The 20,066-nt window shown below is 36.7% G+C and overlaps 1 protein-coding gene across 1 annotated transcript in view; it reads right to left on the reverse strand.

Moving 5' to 3' along the window:
- LOC139727704 (uncharacterized) overlaps nt 1–20,066 on the reverse strand; it is a 103,828-nt gene that overhangs the window by 31,403 nt on the left and 52,359 nt on the right. Inside the window, exon 16 of the mRNA XM_071638684.1 lies at nt 4,203–4,354. Within this exon, the coding sequence (XP_071494785.1) occupies nt 4,203–4,354 (152 nt within the window). The remainder of the gene's footprint in view (nt 1–4,202; nt 4,355–20,066) is intronic.

Raw genomic sequence — 20,066 nt, forward strand, 5'->3', positions numbered from 1 at the left:
ATATAAGAGTAATTAAGAACATAGTTTTTAAGTTGCTGCATGCAAATGTTTTTTTTTTTCATTCTTTATACATCCCCTTGCACCTTTTATACATCCCAGTCAAGAAAATGAGCTGTCAAGGATGTAATTTGCAAAACAGAAATTAATTCACAGAGTTGAGATGTGCACAGAACAAAATGATGTAGAAAAAGCCTCATCTCTTTTATGATAAGGTTATTGAACAACGAGCAATGATTTGTTGGTCGGGGTATTATGCTGTACATGTATTTGTATAATGGCTGCATGATTTTTTTTCTTCTGTGTTTTTTTTTTTCTGTTGATTATTAATGGAGACATGATGTTTTGTTGTACAGGAAGTGCTAGGTGTGATATTATGATGAGAGACCATTGAAATCAAATTGGATAGTATGCTTCTATCATCCGGTTGAACGTTGGCCAACTGTATGTCCTTTCGTAATTTCAGTCATGTTATAACTATATGGGTCAGAATTTTGAACGATGTACAATTTAGCCAAAACAACGCAAAATTTAAAAAGTAGGAAGTTCTCCCAATCATTTAACTTACGTGAAAGAGTATAATTCAAGATTTAATATGAACTCAATTATACTAGGATTTTCCCAGAGGAACAAGTTTTTATTCACCGCGGAAGTTTACCATGTCCAGAGCGGCGAACGTCCATGAGGAATAGTATTGCACATAGCCTACATTTGAATACCATTTAACATAGTTTGCAACGATCTGATTCAGTTCAAAATCGTAACAAAATCTCTTAAGGGACATGTGCATGTGTTTGCAAAATTATAAGCTTGTACCCTTAACCTGTACGTAATTGTAGACAACTAATGACTTAACCAAATTCGTCATTTCTGTTGAAATATTGCTCTTCCGCTTAACACTTTCTCCACTTTACGCCCATTTTACAGAAACTCAATATTTTGACCTCTTATTTCAATATCCCATACATTAATCGTCCCAAATAATAACATAGCTTTTTAAGATGTATCTAATCTGGGCAGTCTCTATAACCCAACAAACATAGCATAGTTTTCATCACGGATGTTCGCATATAGCTAACGGACGTTCGGAACAAACAAGATAGTGAACAATGAAGCTCTCTTGAGTTGGAAACGCATTCTATTCACAACAAACAGCGATTCCATGTTGAGAACGAACTCCTCTGCAAAATCCTGAATAGATATTGCCAATTCTCAATTTATAAAAGCTTGTTTATCTTCTCACGCATGCTAAGTAATCAAAGAAAACAATTTATCCATCTGTCGCAAATGAACATAAACAGACGTACGTGTAATCTCAGTGACGTAGTCCATCCTTGAGAACGAATAAATTATATTTATCAAAATTTCGTTATCACGAAGTAAAGATTCAGGTCCTAAACTCGTTATCTAAAGTCTACAATGCAAAATTTGCTTATATAACGAACAAGGTCACAGCTAAATATGACAATGAATTGACATAGAAAAACAAAGAAATGTCCTCCGTTATAGAAATACGGAGTTTAGCTGGGGAGGGCAAACGAATACACTAGGAAGAAATCCCTTTGCGTTTGCTCTTTGTGTTAAAGACTGTTACCGAGGAGAATATGTTATTATATTAGTCAGAAATGGTATTAGGTTCGATACTGCGAAGTTTCATCATAACAAGACACAATAGTCACAAACATTCATCCAAGTTATAACAAACCATTATTACGGTTTGTTATAACAAACATTTTGTACCGCGTCATTTCGGAGGCTCGTTATTCATACAGTTTGTCAATCTGAAAATTGATAGAGTTCGTATAATCATGAAGCTTTTTTATTCGGTAAATGATAGGAATCTCCGAAGGTTAATCGAAAGGTTTATACACTTTTTATGTGCCACGTTCGCACGTCCGACTCAGTCGACGGTGTGCCAACTTCGCATATTCTACTCAACAAACAAAGCCGCCAAAACCGATCGATAAATCGCTAATCACTGCTAATCCCGCGGCACAATGAAAGCGTTTCTCGTGATTTTGTTCCCCTCTTATACGGCTTGCATTCTATGTGGTAATTGACTATCAAGCGGTATTCCCAACTAGATTTGCTCGTACATTCTAAGTTTCTTTCAAGGTTTTATGTGCAAAAGTCATGTCTTTAGAGTAATGTAGCAACTGGTCATTCAAAAGAAACATAGAAAATAGATCCGTCATACAATTTATATCGAAACAAAGCTTGGCATTCCTCTTTAACTTTGCCTACTATTACGCCCATCTTCACAGAAATTTGTAGAAGTTATACAAATTGTAAAAACAGAATTCTTTCTCAAAGCATGACTACCTTCGTGTCTCAGAATAAGGTGGCACACAGGGGGTTTCCACCATGGCACATAAAGAGTTAATTGGCACATGAACAATCAGGTTCGTTTATCCAAACGTGGAGAAACAAATTAACAACCAACCAAATCCTCCAGATTTCAAAACCTCATGACAATCGTTTTCCCCTAAACGGATAACAGGCCAATTCTACTTATAGAAGAACGGACCTAAAAATGATGAACCTTGATATTTAATTTTCGGACTAACAAACTTTCGGAATAAGAACATTTTTGATAAGAAAACTCCTGAATTAACGACGAACAATTTTTTTTTTTCATTTTCGGAATAACAAACCTTTGGACATTCGGAGTAACGAATCTTTGGAAGTGCGAACGTATCAAAGTGAAACCGTAAGCCTATTCTATTAAAATCATTACTTTTTAAACGTGTTTTTTTTTTTCAAAGTAAGCAAAAAAGCAAAAACAGCTTGACGATCTTGCTGTATCATAAATGTAAAATGAAAAAAAAAAACGTCTGGGACAGAATTACAAATTAACATTGCTTTTCTTTGATGAGAATGAAAAACACCATGTCATGATAAGCGGAGGATTTGCGTGTTTTCATCAGAAAATAATTGTAACCCTGCACCTCAAAACACATAAAAAGTCGCCAGACATGAATTTTTAGTTAAGACCATATTCTGAAAGAGCAGACTTTAAGCTTTAAAATGATGTATAACTCAAATCAAGTGGACTCTCCTAACCTATCTAAATATTGGAAAGAAAGCGCAAACTCAGGAAAAGTGTGAACTGAGAAAAGAGGCTCTGAAGTACAATGTCTATTCAAGCGCTTAATCTTCACCAAACCGTGCTGGCTGAGCGATGAATGGGACAAAAAACAGGAAGTAAACCACCAGAGTAACAACAATGAAGGGATTATCAGATTAAACTGAAATTAAGCATGCCTCATTAACACATTTTGTCAATAATTAATGCCAACTTTCAAAGCAGTAGCACTATCTTTTCAAAAGTTATTAGAGTTGAAAGTGAAGAGTGTGGACAAGGTTTTTCAGAAATGAAAAAGGGATTCTAAAGACACACCTAATCACACCATTCTACCAAAAATGTTCGAGATAAAGTGCTAAAAAAAAAACACACTTTCCTGCCCGTTTTATGATACCAAATTTTAGCATAATGTAAAAGACGACCCGCTCTTTCAGAAAATATGAAAAAGTCAAGTTCGGCTAGGTTGACCCATTTCACTTATTTTCAGTCCTCACGCAAAATCAGTGTGTGCGACTTTATGTTCGTTTTGAGGTGCACGGTCACAATTGTATACTGCATTATTTTTGTTCGCTTGTGACGACATTTCGATGAATAAAGAATGAACAAGAAAAAAACTTCTCAAGAGGAATTCGGTATAACGGGAGTGCACTGGCAATTCTTTTCTCTGTGTGTTGGAGCTCGATCCATTCTCCGTTTCTTCTCATTTTCTTTCAACTGCTTCCACGTCCCTTTGAAACTGTTCCGTTTTTTCTTCAACACATGCCCATTACAGACCCCTTCCGTCATTGCATCTATTTTATTTCAATGTATCCTGAATGTGACTGCGTAGCACTTTTCGGATTAGTTTTATGATACCAAATTTTAGCATAATGTAAAAGACGACCCGCTCTTTCAGAAAATATGAAAAAGTCAAGTTCGGTTAGGTTGACCCATTTCACTTATTTTCAGTCCTCACGCAAAATCAGTGTGTGCGACTTTATGTTCGTTTTGAGGTGCACGGGCACATATATACAACACTATATACATTGTATTCATTTAGTAACATTTTATATTATGAAATATATAAGACATTGTCATTGTAGTTGCCATATTCTTTTCTTTTTTTTTCACCGCAACTTACCCGGGCTGACCATGATCCCGCTCGGATGGCGACGGTTTGGGGTTGGTTAAGCCGACAGCCAGCCACGTCATGATTGCTGCGACCGAAGCTGGACGATGCCGAGAGGCTGGTGAGTGCGATCCGGCCGTCTTCGATACCGAGTTTACCCGCAACTGGCACCACGAGGGATTGCAGGTATTTGAGGGCGAAATAATATTTCGGAATCATTATTATGATTCCAACTAAATCAAGCTGACTTTTATAATACGATTTATAATAATTTTAAATGATATGGGACAAATTCCTTGAAATTGAAACATAACGTATAAACTAAGTAAGTTTTTGATTTATTACTATTATTTTTTGATACTGAAATTGTTTTTCACAAAAAAGAAAAGAAAATAACTATTTACAGGGATTGTGCCACAATTGCATGCCCGACACAGTCGACGGTGTGCCAATGTGGCATACTCTGCTCAAACGCACAAACCCGCCCAAACCGATTGATAAATCGCCAAACGCCATGGCACAATAAAAGCATTTCTGGCAATTTTATTTCTGTCACAGTCATATAGCTTGTATTATATGTGACGATTGACTATCGAGCTATGTTTTTTACTGGATTTGCGAGTAAATTCGAAGTTTCTGTCACTTGTTTTGTGAACGAAAGTCATGCCTCTGCAACAATGCTTGCTGCTGGTCATTTGAGGGGAAAACAAGCACACAAATATTCATAGATATATCACACAATTTACATCAAAGTAAAGCTTTGCATTTCTCTACAACTTTGCTCATTGCATGTCCAGGTTAACAAAAATCAAAGTCACATGGATTTGAAAAAAACAGAATGTTTTCCGAAAACATGACTACACACTAAGAAAAAATGATTCATTCTTGCACCTTTTAAGGGTGCAAAGTGATGTCACACTGGTGGCTCCCTATGGGTGTTATCTTGCACCCTCAAGAAATTGGTGAAAAGTAGCACCATGGTGCAATGGTATAATTTTGCACCCTGTGGGTGCACCTTTGCCCCTCCATAGAGGGTGCAACATTGCACACTTTATTGAGGGTGCGAAGTTCTTCCCTTGGGTGCATATTTCCACCCACACTAAGTGGTGCTAAGTTTCACCCTTTTCTTGAGGGTGCATCTTTCCACCCACACTAATTGGTGCCGAGTTGCACCTGTCTCGAGGGTGCGATCTTTCTCCCTTTAATTTTCGGCGCAACTTTGCACCCTCTCTTGCCTCTACTTTTGGTGCAACTTTACACCTTTCGTGACGGTGCAAAGAAGCACCCTAAGTTCCAAGATTGTAGCCTCTCTTGAGGGTGCGATTTTGTGCCATATTATATAGGTATAATGTTGCACCTATGTGGTGCTTATTTGATCCATGACTGCAGCAAAATTGCTTCTTTAAAGGAGCCAGTCAGTGTCACTGTCTACGCCTTTAGAGGCGCAATGTTGCCCAGTATAACCTCAAGTGCACCTTGAGATTACTGGGCAATATTGCGTCTCTAGAGGAACAGGCAGTGACACTGATTGGCTCCTTTAAAGAAGCAATTTTGCAGCAGTTATGGATGAAATAAGCACCACATATTTGCAACATTATAGCTATAAGGTAAATATACTTAGCATCACATACCAACGTACAATTTGGTTACTTAACTACTTTAAACCTTGAATAGTGCGAACTAATGCAAGCCTGTTTGCTCAGTATATCAAACTTATGCTGTTGTTGCACTCTGCAAAGTAAATAAGATTGGTGTAATTTGGATCCTGTGAATCATGAAATGTGTGTGTGGAATTTGTGAGTTTTGAAATGTTAATGTAGAAGTTAACTTATAGTTGTGTTTGAATGACATACTAAAACCAAATATTTACCCTATTACCTTTCCAATGAGGTGAGCACTATCACTATCTATCAAATAAACCCTCTAGGCAAGAGTATACATACAATATATACAAGGAAGAGGTAAAAATATGATATACATTTGTCTGGATACGTTTTATTCAAAACGTACTTGAATACGTACTTATTTACATAATCTATAAAAATAAGATATGCTTTCTACCAGTACACAAAGCCTCAAAAAACAAGAGCATGCTACGTACATTTCTAAAGTATGCACCACATCTTTAAAAAAAAAATGTAAGAGGATTTAACAAGTTGTTTGTATGCATTTAAACGAATAGGCCTACATATTTCCATGCGTACAATATTCATGTAACAGTGACGTCATCATGAATCATCAAAAAGATATGTTTCCAGCATAGACATGAATTTATCTAAAATTTAAAACATGTCTTACAATTAGGAGTTTGTTCTATGATGACGATGCCAATTGTCTTAAAGTCCTTATCACGACATGTCTTGGTGTTCACACTTATTCAAATCATGACATTCTTGGCACTTAGATTACGACTACAATTTATTATGGTTTAGATACTTAACTGACATACGCATACCATATACAGGTATACGGGCATTTCGATGAAAACATCTAAATACAAGGTATAATTATAATATGGAAATCGAACTTGATACCAGCCCTTATGGGCTACCAATGGAGACTAGGCAGAATCGCAGTTATCATGGTTATGTATTCAGATTTTGTTTGTGGTGATACACGCATTCCGACTGATTTGGGATCAATTCGAGTCCCTCGAGCTGAGATTCCGGACTGCAATGAGCAAATCATCATAATGACTAACAAAGTGACTGAGAATAATACATGCACCAGTTTCTGTTTCGTTGTTCTATACATAGAAAGTTGTTACGTTTTCCAATCCTCTGTAGGCACACAGGGATTTGCAGATCACCTTTGGCTATAACGCCATGGTCGCGTGCAAAATGATTGCAGCTTATCTAACTTGTAGTTTCCGAATAGGGGACTACCGTGCATATACATATTAATCGGATGATAAATCAAAGAGTAAACTGCGGATATCGTATACCATTGTCAAATCCACTTTTTGTTCTGTACACAGTTTCACTGGACTCTTATGAACCACTTAAGCGTTACCAAATAATGGAGTATGAGAATAATCTTATGTTATTTCCTTGAAACGGCTGCATTTGTATGAGCGGGAACAGTTTGGCATCATACATGACTAAATGCATGCATTATACAAGGTTTTAGGACACTTTGAACCGTGCCCCCCCCCCAAAAAAAAAACAAAACAAAACAAAACAAAAACAAACAAACAAATAAACAAACAAACAAACCACAAAACAAAACAAAACAAAACAAAACAACAACAACTATTGAAATGTTGTATACCCTAGGCCCATTAATGTATGATCTTTGACCTTTAAATACATTGCCCATATTTTTCAAGGAATAGGCATCTGGATGCAACGTAGGTATATATAAAATGATTTTTTTTTTAAGGAAAATACATTTAACCACTTCAGAAATAACTATGGAACAAATAGCATAATATTGACACGTTCCCTTATTCCTAAATGACGTGACAGAAAACTTTCCTCACCGAAATCATTCTGTCGTTATTCAAGTACAAGACATTGATGATTATATGCCTATTTCGATTAAAAGTATACATGCATGGAGTCATTGCAAAAGTATCTAATGAATAGCATGCTTCAGAACTACATCATTGTCATTTATTCTATGACGCTAATAATAGAGTAATTGTTCCGCCATACTGCCTGGCAGGTTGTAGTCCTCCTACGACGTTTGTTCAGCAAATAAGGCACAAAATAAAATTTTGCGAATTTTACACGCTGTTGCCAAAGTATCTTATCTTCTTTACCACTATTCTCAGACATAAGGTATGCTGATGCTGTATGAATTAGAAACGGAAGCTTCACAAATATTCACCATCTAACAAGGTAAAAGCGAAGTGATGTCTTGCCCACGTGTCGAATTTGTGATTACACTGATTTTCAAATGTAAGCTCATTGACTTTTTGACTGTTGACGGAGTCGGACTTTACCAATATCAACACTTGACAGCCATCTTTAGATGATCTGAGGAGTGAATTTGGTGGTCATATAGCTCAAAAGTGTGGAAAGTTATTAAAAGAACACCACAATACTATGTCGACAGTGCTTACAAGGTGAGATGCAAAGAAAGAGCACGAAATGACATTGTAGAATTTGACAATGACCTACAATATTTGACCTTGAACGCTGGCACCCACAAGGTGGTAGAAGTAACTTCGTCCAGTCTTACATACATATGCAAAGTTTCATTTGGATACCTCAAACAGTACTTAAAGGGGAATGAAACCCAAATGTACCCGTGGACTGGAGCAATATCATAAGAACACATAAGTGAACATGGAAAATCGTATGATCCAGTGGAAGTTATGCATTTTTTAAAGTTTCAGTGTCACTTTCATGTATGGAAACGTATATGAAGAAAATATCGAGGGAATTTCATAAAATCTGATTCAAAATGAAAAGTACAAATTGCCTCCACTTATTTGTCGTTGCCATAATGTTAAGGGTAATATTGCCCCTCCCCCCCCCCCCCCTTCTGGATGAAGGAAATCAAGTGCTCCTTTTGTAATGCTAGAAACGTGAAACTATGCCTATTTTCTTTACAATTCTTTATATAATTTTCCATGGTTGACGTCAAAGATGTAGCTTTCTCATCTCGTAATGGCGGCACTGACACTCTAAATATATGTGCATATATAGCTCTTCAACGGATTTTCCGATATTCCTCAGTTTGTGACGATGTGTTCAACTGCTAAAGTAATCTCCCTGCATTAACTTGTCCACTTGTACTTTTCGTTTCATTTCCCTTCGTGATACAACGTTGCCATAATCGATAACAGACTGATGTACGAACGGAGGGACAAGCTGAACAACATCATTTCTCTGGTGACAATTCCTTGTAAAAGTATACACCATGAAAACTTTAGGCTGGTAAACTATATCAAGACAATTATTGAACAATATTGTTAATGAAATGCCGTAGGTTTTTCTTCGTGATAGTAGCCTGTTCAGATCAAGGCTTGCAATGTACTGCTGAAGTATGCATCGGGTGTTTCTGCCTTGTCTGGGATACTGAAAGCCACAAAGCACAGAAGGCCGGAAACATTGTAGCGAAGGAAGACACGATTGTATACAGGAATTCGGGCAGATTTCACAACCATCCAGCCAAATAGTGATGTCACTAGTGCGCAGCATTCACAGTGAAGATTGTGGGATTTAGTCCTGTCAGGTTCTGAAAGAGATTTTGGCATGAATAAATAATGACTGAATAAAATTTCGAAGGAAATAGGTCGTTTACACTACGCAGTTGTGTTGCTTACATAAACTAACAGGTTGCAACTATGACCATTGACCAGAAAATGGAAAATTAAATTGATTGCATAGATCTACTTCAGGTTTCTAACGTCTTTTGCTGAAATAATGAGAAATGGTTTTGAAATAGCTGCGATATCCAAAACAGAGCAATAATAATATAATATAGGACTCACTTTTTATCACGATCGCTGTGTTTTATTTCATTTTTGGATGGCTCATCCATTTCAAAACCAATTTTCATCAAATAATCTTTAGAATTCCTCTTAGAATGGCATACTCTCTATTATTTCATAAGTAGGTTCTTGGTATATCACAAAAAGTTAAAAGCCCAAATCCTCACCTCCACCAATACTATACCATCCCTTTAAGCTTTGATATTGGTTTCTAAACAAATCCGGTCGGATAGATTTATTTCAGCTCTTTGTCATATAAGTAAAACATGATGAATTTGGACTGAGATGAAAATACACACCTTTTATGTAGGCCTTCATACATTTATGACATAGGGCATATTCAAATATTCTCAGAGTTTTCCTGACCAACTCAAAGTCTTCATAACACAAAATAACAAAGTAAGACAACATAAAATTACATGCCAATTTAACATCAGTTTGCTGTATATTTTACACAGTTAGGAAAGGAGTAAGACTTATAGACCTCAGCCATTCAGCCGTTGCTGAGCTTGCCACAGATGATATAATGTTGCAAAGAAATATTCTTCTTATATTTCTAGTCACAAAGCAGAATGGAATTCCCGTCTCCCATAAAAAAAAATAAAAGTGCAGCACTTACTTTGTCACAGACATACAGCATGTCCTCTCTAGGCAGACGGGGAATTAGGAGACAGCATGCCGACATCACTAAGTTAGAGCTGAAAAAAAAAAGAAGAATAGATGTGGAATAGCCTGAGTAAAGTCATGTTGAAAAGAAAAATGTGGCGAATTTGGACTGAGATGAAAATACACACCTTTTATGTAGGCCTTCATACATTTATGACATAGGGCATATTCAAATATTCTCACAGTTTTCCTGACCAACTCAAAGTCTTCATAACATAAAATAACAAAGTAAGACAACATAAAATTACATGCCAATTTAACATCAGTTTGCTGTATATTTTACACAGTTAGGAAAGGAGTAAGACTTATAGACCTCAGCCATTCAGCCGTTGCTGAGCTTGCCACAGATGATGGTCCGGGTGCTGGCCATGGCAATGGGTGTAATGATGCCCATTATGGTTGACACCTCTAATCCTGCTACCACACACACAAAAAGTGAAAATATAGCCCCCTCTACTTATTCATAACATTGATTTGATTTACTTTGATAATACTGGTTGCAGAAAAGAAGATTACCCCCCCCCCCCAAAAAAAAAAAAAAAAAAATAATAATAATAAAATAAAATAAAAATAAATAAATAAATAAATAAATAAATAAATAAATAAATAAATAAATAAGAAAAAATGAAGATTCTTGCGGGGTAGAGATGCTGCCTGTATGAGTTACAATCCATCATGGAGTTTTCAGGAAAAAGTAAAAAAAAAAAAAACTGAAAAGACGTAGAACGGAAAAGGCAAGAATGAATGATCGCAATGGTCCACTTGAGTAACATATCTCTCGATTATAGATGGTATCAAAAATTGCACTATAGTCTTATCAAATTTTCTGCAACCCACTAAACGGTTGCTACGTTATAGTAACTGATAAAACTGCGTTCATGTGTAATAATAAGCTTTAATATAATATACTTCACGGATATCACATGCTGAAAATCTAGATGAATCAATAACCTGAAAATACATATACATGTATTACGGATTAATCCATTAATGAAACTTACATATTCTGTTGAGGAATCACTCTGTCCTTCAGAATTGCATATAAGTTTACGTGATCAGGAGAATGCGCGCAACTTCATCATATTGTATCTTGCTCGAATACCTGATAAGGAAAATCAAGTGTCATGAGTTCAAGGCCACTGTTCATGCGTGTGTAATAATTTTGCAGAAGAGCTAACTTATGTAAATGTGACTACATAACTCTCTCCATGGCAGCTTAATGTCTAGTTCAATTCTTATGCACTGCCTTGCTGCATACAGGGTGAACTTAAAGGGGACCTCCGGATGATTTTCAGACTTTTACATTTGAAAAACTATAAAGTAGTTAAACTGAGTACAGAGTTTCAGAATTTTTAGTGATTGGGATGAGGAATGAGAATGTTTTCAAAATCTACAACAAATTGCAATGAACAAGGATGATGACATAGCAGCCTCACCATAAGAATGCATGAGTTGGGGCTCAAGGAAGCAGAACAAAAGAAGAAGGCATGCATAGATTTTTCACAGGTGAACTTGTTGAGCAAGCGGTATTGTAATGGAATTACACTGCTACATTTCTGAAATATGTGAGGCTCTGATGTCATCAACACTGTTCAGTGTAATTTGTTTAAGATTTTAAATTTATTGGTTCTCTGCTCAAGGACCACAATAAATTCCACAAATCTATACATGGAGCTGTCGATTTATGTACAACATGATGTGAAATTATGAAAATCGTCCGGAGTGCCCCTTTAAGTCCACCACTAACACTACCTGACTACAGAGAATTATCCCAGCATAAAGATAAGCGTGCGATGTTTGCCATTATAAGTTTAGTTAGTACACTGGTCTATTTATCCATAAGTTTATCAACAATTATTCATCAACTTCCGTTCCTTTTATTCGTTATTAATCAAATGTGGTATGGCACGACGCGATGAATTATCCTTGGGGATGTGTGTGTGTGTGTGGGGGGGGGGGAGCTGGCGTAAAGGTTATGTTAAGGATACACTTCCTATAGGAATATCCGATTCCACGTTTTCTTAACTATTTTTTTTTTTTGTTGCTGATCGGTAAATATAAAGAATTACTTGAAATTTGTGATTATGTATGTGTTCACTGTATTGTGAGTATAAATTATGCTTGTATAATTGTGTATGTAGTGAAAATTGTATCATTTATAATGTGTACATGTACATGAATATAATTATGTGAGTTTATGCATGTATGTAGATATTCCTATGTGCACGCCCATGTACCAACAAAAAGAATTTCCTAAATGAACAATAAATGAATCTGAAATCTGAAATCGGAATGCCATGACGTCTTTAGCAAGACATTTTATCGCTAAAGCTGCTCTAATTCCACAGAATGGTTACGAAACAAAACAAAATAGAACAGAAAACAGCACGCATAAAACTAGCCAGTTTTAACAGAACTCTAAAATGAACATTTTAATATTACTGCCTGCAAGCCTACATTATAAGACATGGCTATACAACCAAAAACATAACAGATACAAGAAATTTGATGACGGGTAATATCGAGAGTAAGGCCTTGGTCGAGAACATTGTGGATATTTCAAATCATGCTTTACGATGATGTTTTAACTCACCATTTTCCACGTAGTAGGAATCTGCGGGGTGTTGATATTATGAAGTGGACAAAATAATTTTGAAGTCAGAGTTGCAGTAAGCCGCTACGAAAAGCCTCAGAAGAGCTGATCTGCTGTGGAAATGGAATTTGCGCTAGATGCTCAGCTCAAACACGCATGAACGAGCTGTACAATGAGCCATCTGGGAGTCAACTTATGTGCACATAAGTTTGCACGACTCAGCAATTTATTGAATTCATAAATCATGTTCAAGAAAAGAATGAACATGCCCACACCAGGTGACCAAAGTACTGGGTTCGTGAATTGACGCTTTAGGAAACATCCATGTCATTATTTTGCATCGAATGTATTCTATGGATTAATAGGCGTTTAAAAAAAACATTTTCCACTTTTGATTCTTAATAATTCAGTAACTATATATCAGATAACACTATCACTGATATGGGAGATAGTTGTATAGTGTACAATTTCGTTGGAGGTGGTTTAAAACACAAATCAGTTTCATGAAATCCATGATCAATTTCACAGTTAGGTTACAGATTTTGCTCTATTTCCAACCCTCTGTACAAAATTTTCACTTTGCACAGGGGTCAATGGGTGTGTATGGGAGTATGATTGTGGTTAACACCCTGACAATGGTGTTGAACAATGGCCAGGGTTTGAATGCTTTATTATTTATTCATGAGAAATTCCACTATCACAGCTAGTCTTTATTCATTCTAAAATGTGGTGTTTGCAAGCACACGGAAACATGTGCTTACATTTTTCATGTGCATGCATTTTACCCTTATAGGCTTCACCGTGCATGAATCCATGAAAAAAAGGGGGAAAATCAACCCTTACAAATAAATCGTGTAGTTTGCACCCTTATATATCCGCGAGTTTGCTCTCTAAATGACTTTAGTTTATCATCTCCTTTACTTTCACTTAATAAAATATGCATACATAAAATGTGACAATGGTATGAATAAAATGACAATGTGACAAACAAACAAACAAAGCAAACAAACAGCAAAAGATATCAAGTGAAGGGGTGAGTGAGAAGGCAATTGGCCTTATTTAAAACTAATCCCGGAAAAGTAAATACATTGTATATACAGAGAAAAACATTGGCACACACACACACACACTCACACATACACACACATGCATACACAGACAAAAACATGGACCAGCGCATATTAGCAATACACAAGATGTCATTTTCACAAACACACCCTATCTTGCTAGTCTCTTATAAATTCGTAAAATGATATTGGTAACTTGCAGAAAACCTTTCAAGTAAAATACGTTTGAAAGCTTTCTTAAAACTTTGTACCGTTTTCTTACATTTCACATCAGAGTGGATGGAATTCAAGATTTGAGGGCCTTGAAAAAATATTGACTTTTTTTTCTGTCCCGAGATCGAGTCGCAACAAAAATCTTTAGCGTGTAGTAGGGTTTGACTCCATCATCGCACAGTAAGCATGCAGGGAATGCTGTGACATTTTCCATTTCGATTGGTCAATACCAGACGAGCAGTCAAGCATTCTTCGTTAGCTTGTTCGCAGACCCTTTCATCAAAGACTCAACTTCATTTAAAAATGCTCCGATGAATGATTATGAAATTATAAGAGAACATCAAGTTTTATGATGTCTTTGAAAAAAAACATGTACATAGTAGCACCACGACGGTATGCAATATTGTATTCAAGTGTCGATCAGCACCATATGGGTCTGTCTTTGAGACTTGTTATGGGCTCAATATTGCACCTTAGCAAGAATGAACCACAAACAGGAAGATATGTCTTTGTAATGGTAATTACGTTTCGACATCCCAACCAATAAGAGATAGGTTAGGTGAATGTTAAAGACACGGGGATACACGAATAGAAATTGCTCAAAAAAAAAAGAAATAAAACGAACATTATTCTTATAGGCATGCCTGGGCAGTAATCTGATGTTTCTATTGATAAAGAATTCTATTTGAAGATTCATATCAGTTTGCTTTGTCAGAATCATCAGGAAAAGTGATAAAATAAACCGGCTATCCAGGGTACAGTTTAAATACTTTCACATGAAACAGCTCTGATTAACACTTTTGCACAATGATATTTATGTTCAGAATTGACTTTTGTTTTATATGTTTTTATCTTAAAGTATGGGATTTCATTTGAAGCAAAATATAGCCAAAATTATGTAAACGTCCAAAATGAATCTTCAGATTGCTCAGCGAGACGGCGGCATCGAATCCCGATCAGCGAAGGCACAAATGCACCTGTGGAATTGTTTTGTACAGCAATAGAAATCTGACGACTATTTGAATAATTACATCCAGTTGGAACTTCATCTGTTAAACCTCCTAGGTTATGTGTACAATGTGATTGGTCAATACCAGACAAGCAATCAGGTATTCTACGTTTGTTTTTTTAGTAGACCCCTTTCATCATGGACTCAACTTAATTTGAAAATATACTCTCGATGAATGATTATAGAATATGAAAGAAACTTAAGTTTCCTGATATCAAAAAATATATGTTCATAATATCAGCACAAGGATATGTATTATTGCATTTTAGTGCCGACCAACACCATAGGATGGCCTTTGTTTTGAGACTAGTTTGGGGCGTATTATTGCACCGTCAATGACCGTGGCAAGATCGAACCCAAAATGAACCATATAAGAAGCAAAGTTCCACCATTTTCTCAAATCGTGTAGTTTGCACCCATTTTCGCGACTTCGAACCATTCTAGCTCCCTTATTGAACCTTTTTTTCTTAGTGTGTATGTTGCTGTCTCAGAATAATGTGGCATAGAGGGCGCGCGCCTGACAGGCAGCCGTCTTACGAACTTTGTCTCCCAAAATCACTTCATATCGACAATATTCTTGTGTCAACCTACTTGAATCAAGTATCAATGTGTTCGTTAATGCATCGTGACCTCCTGTGATCTTATTCGTGGCACTTTGGAGTCGCTTTTTCTTTGAATTAACGTTTCTTCAAACACTTGGTCTCGCTACCTCCAAGCTCAAGTTGATTTGCCATCTGTTTCTACACGCTTGTTCGCTTTACGTGTTATATCTATTCTAAAAAGCAGATGTGCAATATATATATATATTTTAATATAGTATGGATTTCAACAATTCGCTTCTTTGTGTGTGTGCCAAGTGGCCGTCTTGTTTGTTTCTTTCTCTTCTCTTCTCTTCTCTTCTCTTCTCTTCCCTCTCCTTCTTCTCCCTTCCTCCCTACATGGTCCGGTTATACAATTCACAGTTAAGCTTTAGCATATCAATCCCAATGGTTTATTGGTCACACTCTCTTTATGTATTTGTTTTTCTTACTTTCTTTCTGGATGCAAAATGTGCAATATTCATTTTCTAAGCTTTGCATTGTATTGTATTGTGCTCTATTGCATTGTATTTACGTACGCTTCCAACATGGAATCGTCTATGATCAAGCTGTTATTTCTTTTTCTTCACTCTCTCTCTCTCTCTCTCTCTCTCCTTCTTTTCTTTTGTGACAAATACTTGTACTTATTGTACATTGTACTTAACGTCCAACACTTTTGCAATTTGCTCTCATTTGAGGTTTATCAATGTCTTTTGAGCAATACGTCCGTTTAAATATGTAATGCATATGTGTGTAAACGTGGTATTTTTTTTTGATTCCAGATATGCACGGTCCGTTGTTGTTGTTGTTGTTGTTTTCCCCCTATGTCAATACCGATGTTTGAAACTCATGTTAGTATTATGTGAATGTTTACAAGGCAGACTGCTATGTTTCTGTTTTCGGGGTATTTTTTTAAGTCTCTCATATCTTCCCTCGCATCCGATATAGTTTTTGGTTACATTGATTCCTCTTACTCTTCACTAGACTATGTAACACTCCTCTTCTTCTCACCTTCTTTCTCCCTTGCATAGTTATCCCTCCGTTCTTTTGCGCGTTCTCTCTCTCTCTCTCTCTCTTCTTTCTGAATACAATTACAATACAATTACGGTTGTATCTTTTGTTTCCAAGAAGATGGTATGGTTACTGTTTCGATTGGGCTTATGGGTTCCAATGTGTGTGTGTGTGGTTTTTTTTTACGATGATTTCGAGATAATGCGAAATATTTTATTTGATATGAAAGAGTGTAAATTTTATAGAGGAATTTGATTTATTTTATGAAAATATGTATATTTGTAATTCTGCTAATTGTTCTAGTCTTTGTACACTTGATAATTTCATCATTTCCATTTTTCTTCCGCGGACTGTTTATATCTTTATTATGATATGATTCATTTTATGGAATTGTTAATTCATTTTTAATGCTCCAGCATTTTGAAGTAATGAACAGTTGCATACAAAATGATTGAACTTATAAATGTATCTTAACTGATGATGTTTATGGTTTTTTTTTTCTTACGCGGACTCCCGCTTTCTCTTTTTCTCCCACCCTCATTTCTGCCTCCATAATCCCTATCAGTCTGTCTGTCTTTCTTCCCTTCCTCACTTCCTCTCGAGTCCATATCCGACTGAATATAATATGATGTATTCATAATGGAAATGCTTTTTTAAATTTTATCATTATTTTATCTATATTGTGTATGTGTTATAATTTTGTAACATCGTGCAATTCAGTCTCTGACTGCAATGCGATCGAAATAAAACCATTATTGAATTGAATTGAATTGAATTGAATTGAATTGAATTGTAAGTTGTAACCGTTTGTCTAGTATTAAAGTAGATTAGAAGAACAGACCCAGCTCGCTCACAAAGTGAGCGGCTACTCCTAGTCGGCCGCAGCAAGCAAGCGGGAACGTCCCGGCCGTGGCCTGGCCCGTCGGCCGGCGCTTACAAGTTAAACTACTAGTAGTAGTCTAGTAGTAGATCTAGTAGCAGTCAACTAGTAGTTATAGTAGTCTACTAGTAGTAGTAGTCTACTAGTACTACTACTAGTAGTAGTACTATTACCACTACGGCACTAGGTCTAGTAGACTAGTAAGTAGTAATACTCATAGCAGAATCTTTGGTAGTAGTACAGAGGCTACACTCTAACGCCTAACGGTTAGGGGGATATGTTGTTATAGGGTGGGTCGTGGCTAAAAAAAAAGAAAAAAAAAAGGCCTAAGCCCTAACCAGTTTCCCATAGTCAGTTTCTGCAATATTTGTTATCAGTAATTTAGATGCGCCATTTTCTAAGAAAAACGATACCAAGAATGATCGTCAATTGTGGTCGAGTAGTTTTTGTTTTATGCTAAAAATCATACTGTGGAAGGAAGCCCAAACGCTGTGCTTATCTACCGATGAATGCCACGGTGGGGCTGGATTCACGAGTATAGGTCTAGGTCTATAAAGCAGGCGAGTCGCCAAAATATTACAGTGCATTCCCGTTATAACGAAATGCTCAGGACCGGCAGTTTTCTTTCGTTATAACGAAATTTCGGTGATAATTTTGGAACCAGAAGATTTACTTCGTTATAACGAAATTTCGTTATAACCGTGTTCGTTGTAACGGGAGTGCACTGTAGTACAGACACGCAGTGGTGGTGGGGCTATCGTGAAATAGGCCCCACCGCAATGCGCGTGCACCGTACCCGTGCGTTTATAGCAAGCAAGGGCAGGTCCTCCTCTAGGGTTTTGCGTCAGGTCGGGTTGTATTTGTGGTTAAATTGGCCGTTAAATTAGTCGGGGCCATATTATGAAGTCATTTTCGCCGCATTCACGAGTATTGACTGTGGAAGGCAGCCCCACCGCCGTGCTTACCTACCGAGATGAACGCCACACGGTGGGGCTGAATTCATGAGTATTTAAACAGGCGAGTCGCCGTAGTGTTAGTATTAGTACGGACACGCAGTGGTGGGGCCTATTTCACGAGTTTGCCGAAAATAATGGATATCCAAGCGTACCACAGTTGTAATCTGTATTATTGGCGGTATTAAATCCGATACAGTTCATTAAATATTCTTTTGTCTAAAGGCTTAGCCAATGACAATAGTGCAGCGCAGCACCTGCTATGCGCTCGCTAGCTCGCTCCCCCGCCAGCGCTATCAGCCAGTGCAGCCGCTGGCCGCCGGCTGTCGCTGCGCTGCGCTATAGCATAGCCTTGCCAGCTCGCTGGCTACGGCTAGACTGGTCGTGAACGACTCCGTTCTTAGACGTCATCACAATTTAGAAGTTTCTATCTCGCAAAATAAGTTCAAACGTAAATGAATCTTTATCTCAACCAAAACTATACTATCCATTTAACGCCTCGTTTTAAATAAAAATCGAATGTTTAAATAAACTGACATTAATGATATAGTGATATCAAAAGCTGCATTGCATATTCTTGGCAACCATTCTGTATGCAAACTAAGATGTAACTCATGTCATTATATTTTAGATGCATTGTATAAGTTATTGATGAAAATGATAATTGTTAAAAGTATTCGAACTACCGATACTTTGTACAATGTAAATGAAATTGCAGAAAATTGGTGTATTTGTGACCCTGCACCTCAAAACAAACAAAAAGTCGCCAGACATGAATTTTTAGTTAAGACCACATTCTGAAAGAGCAGACTTTAAGCTTTATAATGATGTATAACTCAAATCAAATGGGCTCTCCTAACCTATTCAAATATTGGAAAGAAAGCACAAACTCAGGAAAAGTGTGAACTGAGAAAAGAGACTCTGAAGTACAGTGTCTATTCAAGCGCTTAATCTTTACCAAATTGTGCTGGCTGTGCGATGAATGGGACAAAAAACAGGAAGTAAACCACCAGAGCAACAACAATGAAGGTATTATCAGATTAAACTGAAATTAATCATGCCTCATTAACATATTCTGTCCATAATTAATGCTAACTTTCGAAGCAGTAGCACTATCCTTTCAAAAGTTATTAGAGTTGAAAGTGAAGAGTGTGGACAAGGTTTTTTTAGAAATGGAAAAGGAATTCTAAAGACACACATAATCACACTATTCTACCAAAAATGTTCGAGATAAACTGCTAAAAAAACACACACTTTCCTGCCCATTTTATGATACCAAATTTTAGCATGATGTAAAAGAAGACCCGCTCATTCAGAAAATATGAAAAAGTCAAGTTCGGCTAGGTTGACCCATTTCACTTATTTTCAGTCCTCACGCAAAATCAGTGTGTGCGACTTTATGTTCGTTTTGAGGTGCACGGTCACATTTGGAAAAAAAAAGTAAAAAGAGAGTAAACCAAATC

Source organism: Diadema antillarum, unplaced genomic scaffold (assembly GCF_040938485.1).
Source record: "Diadema antillarum isolate AM-2024a unplaced genomic scaffold, OU_Dant_1.0 seq00000143_RagTag, whole genome shotgun sequence".
Lineage (NCBI taxonomy): Eukaryota > Metazoa > Echinodermata > Echinoidea > Diadematoida > Diadematidae > Diadema > Diadema antillarum.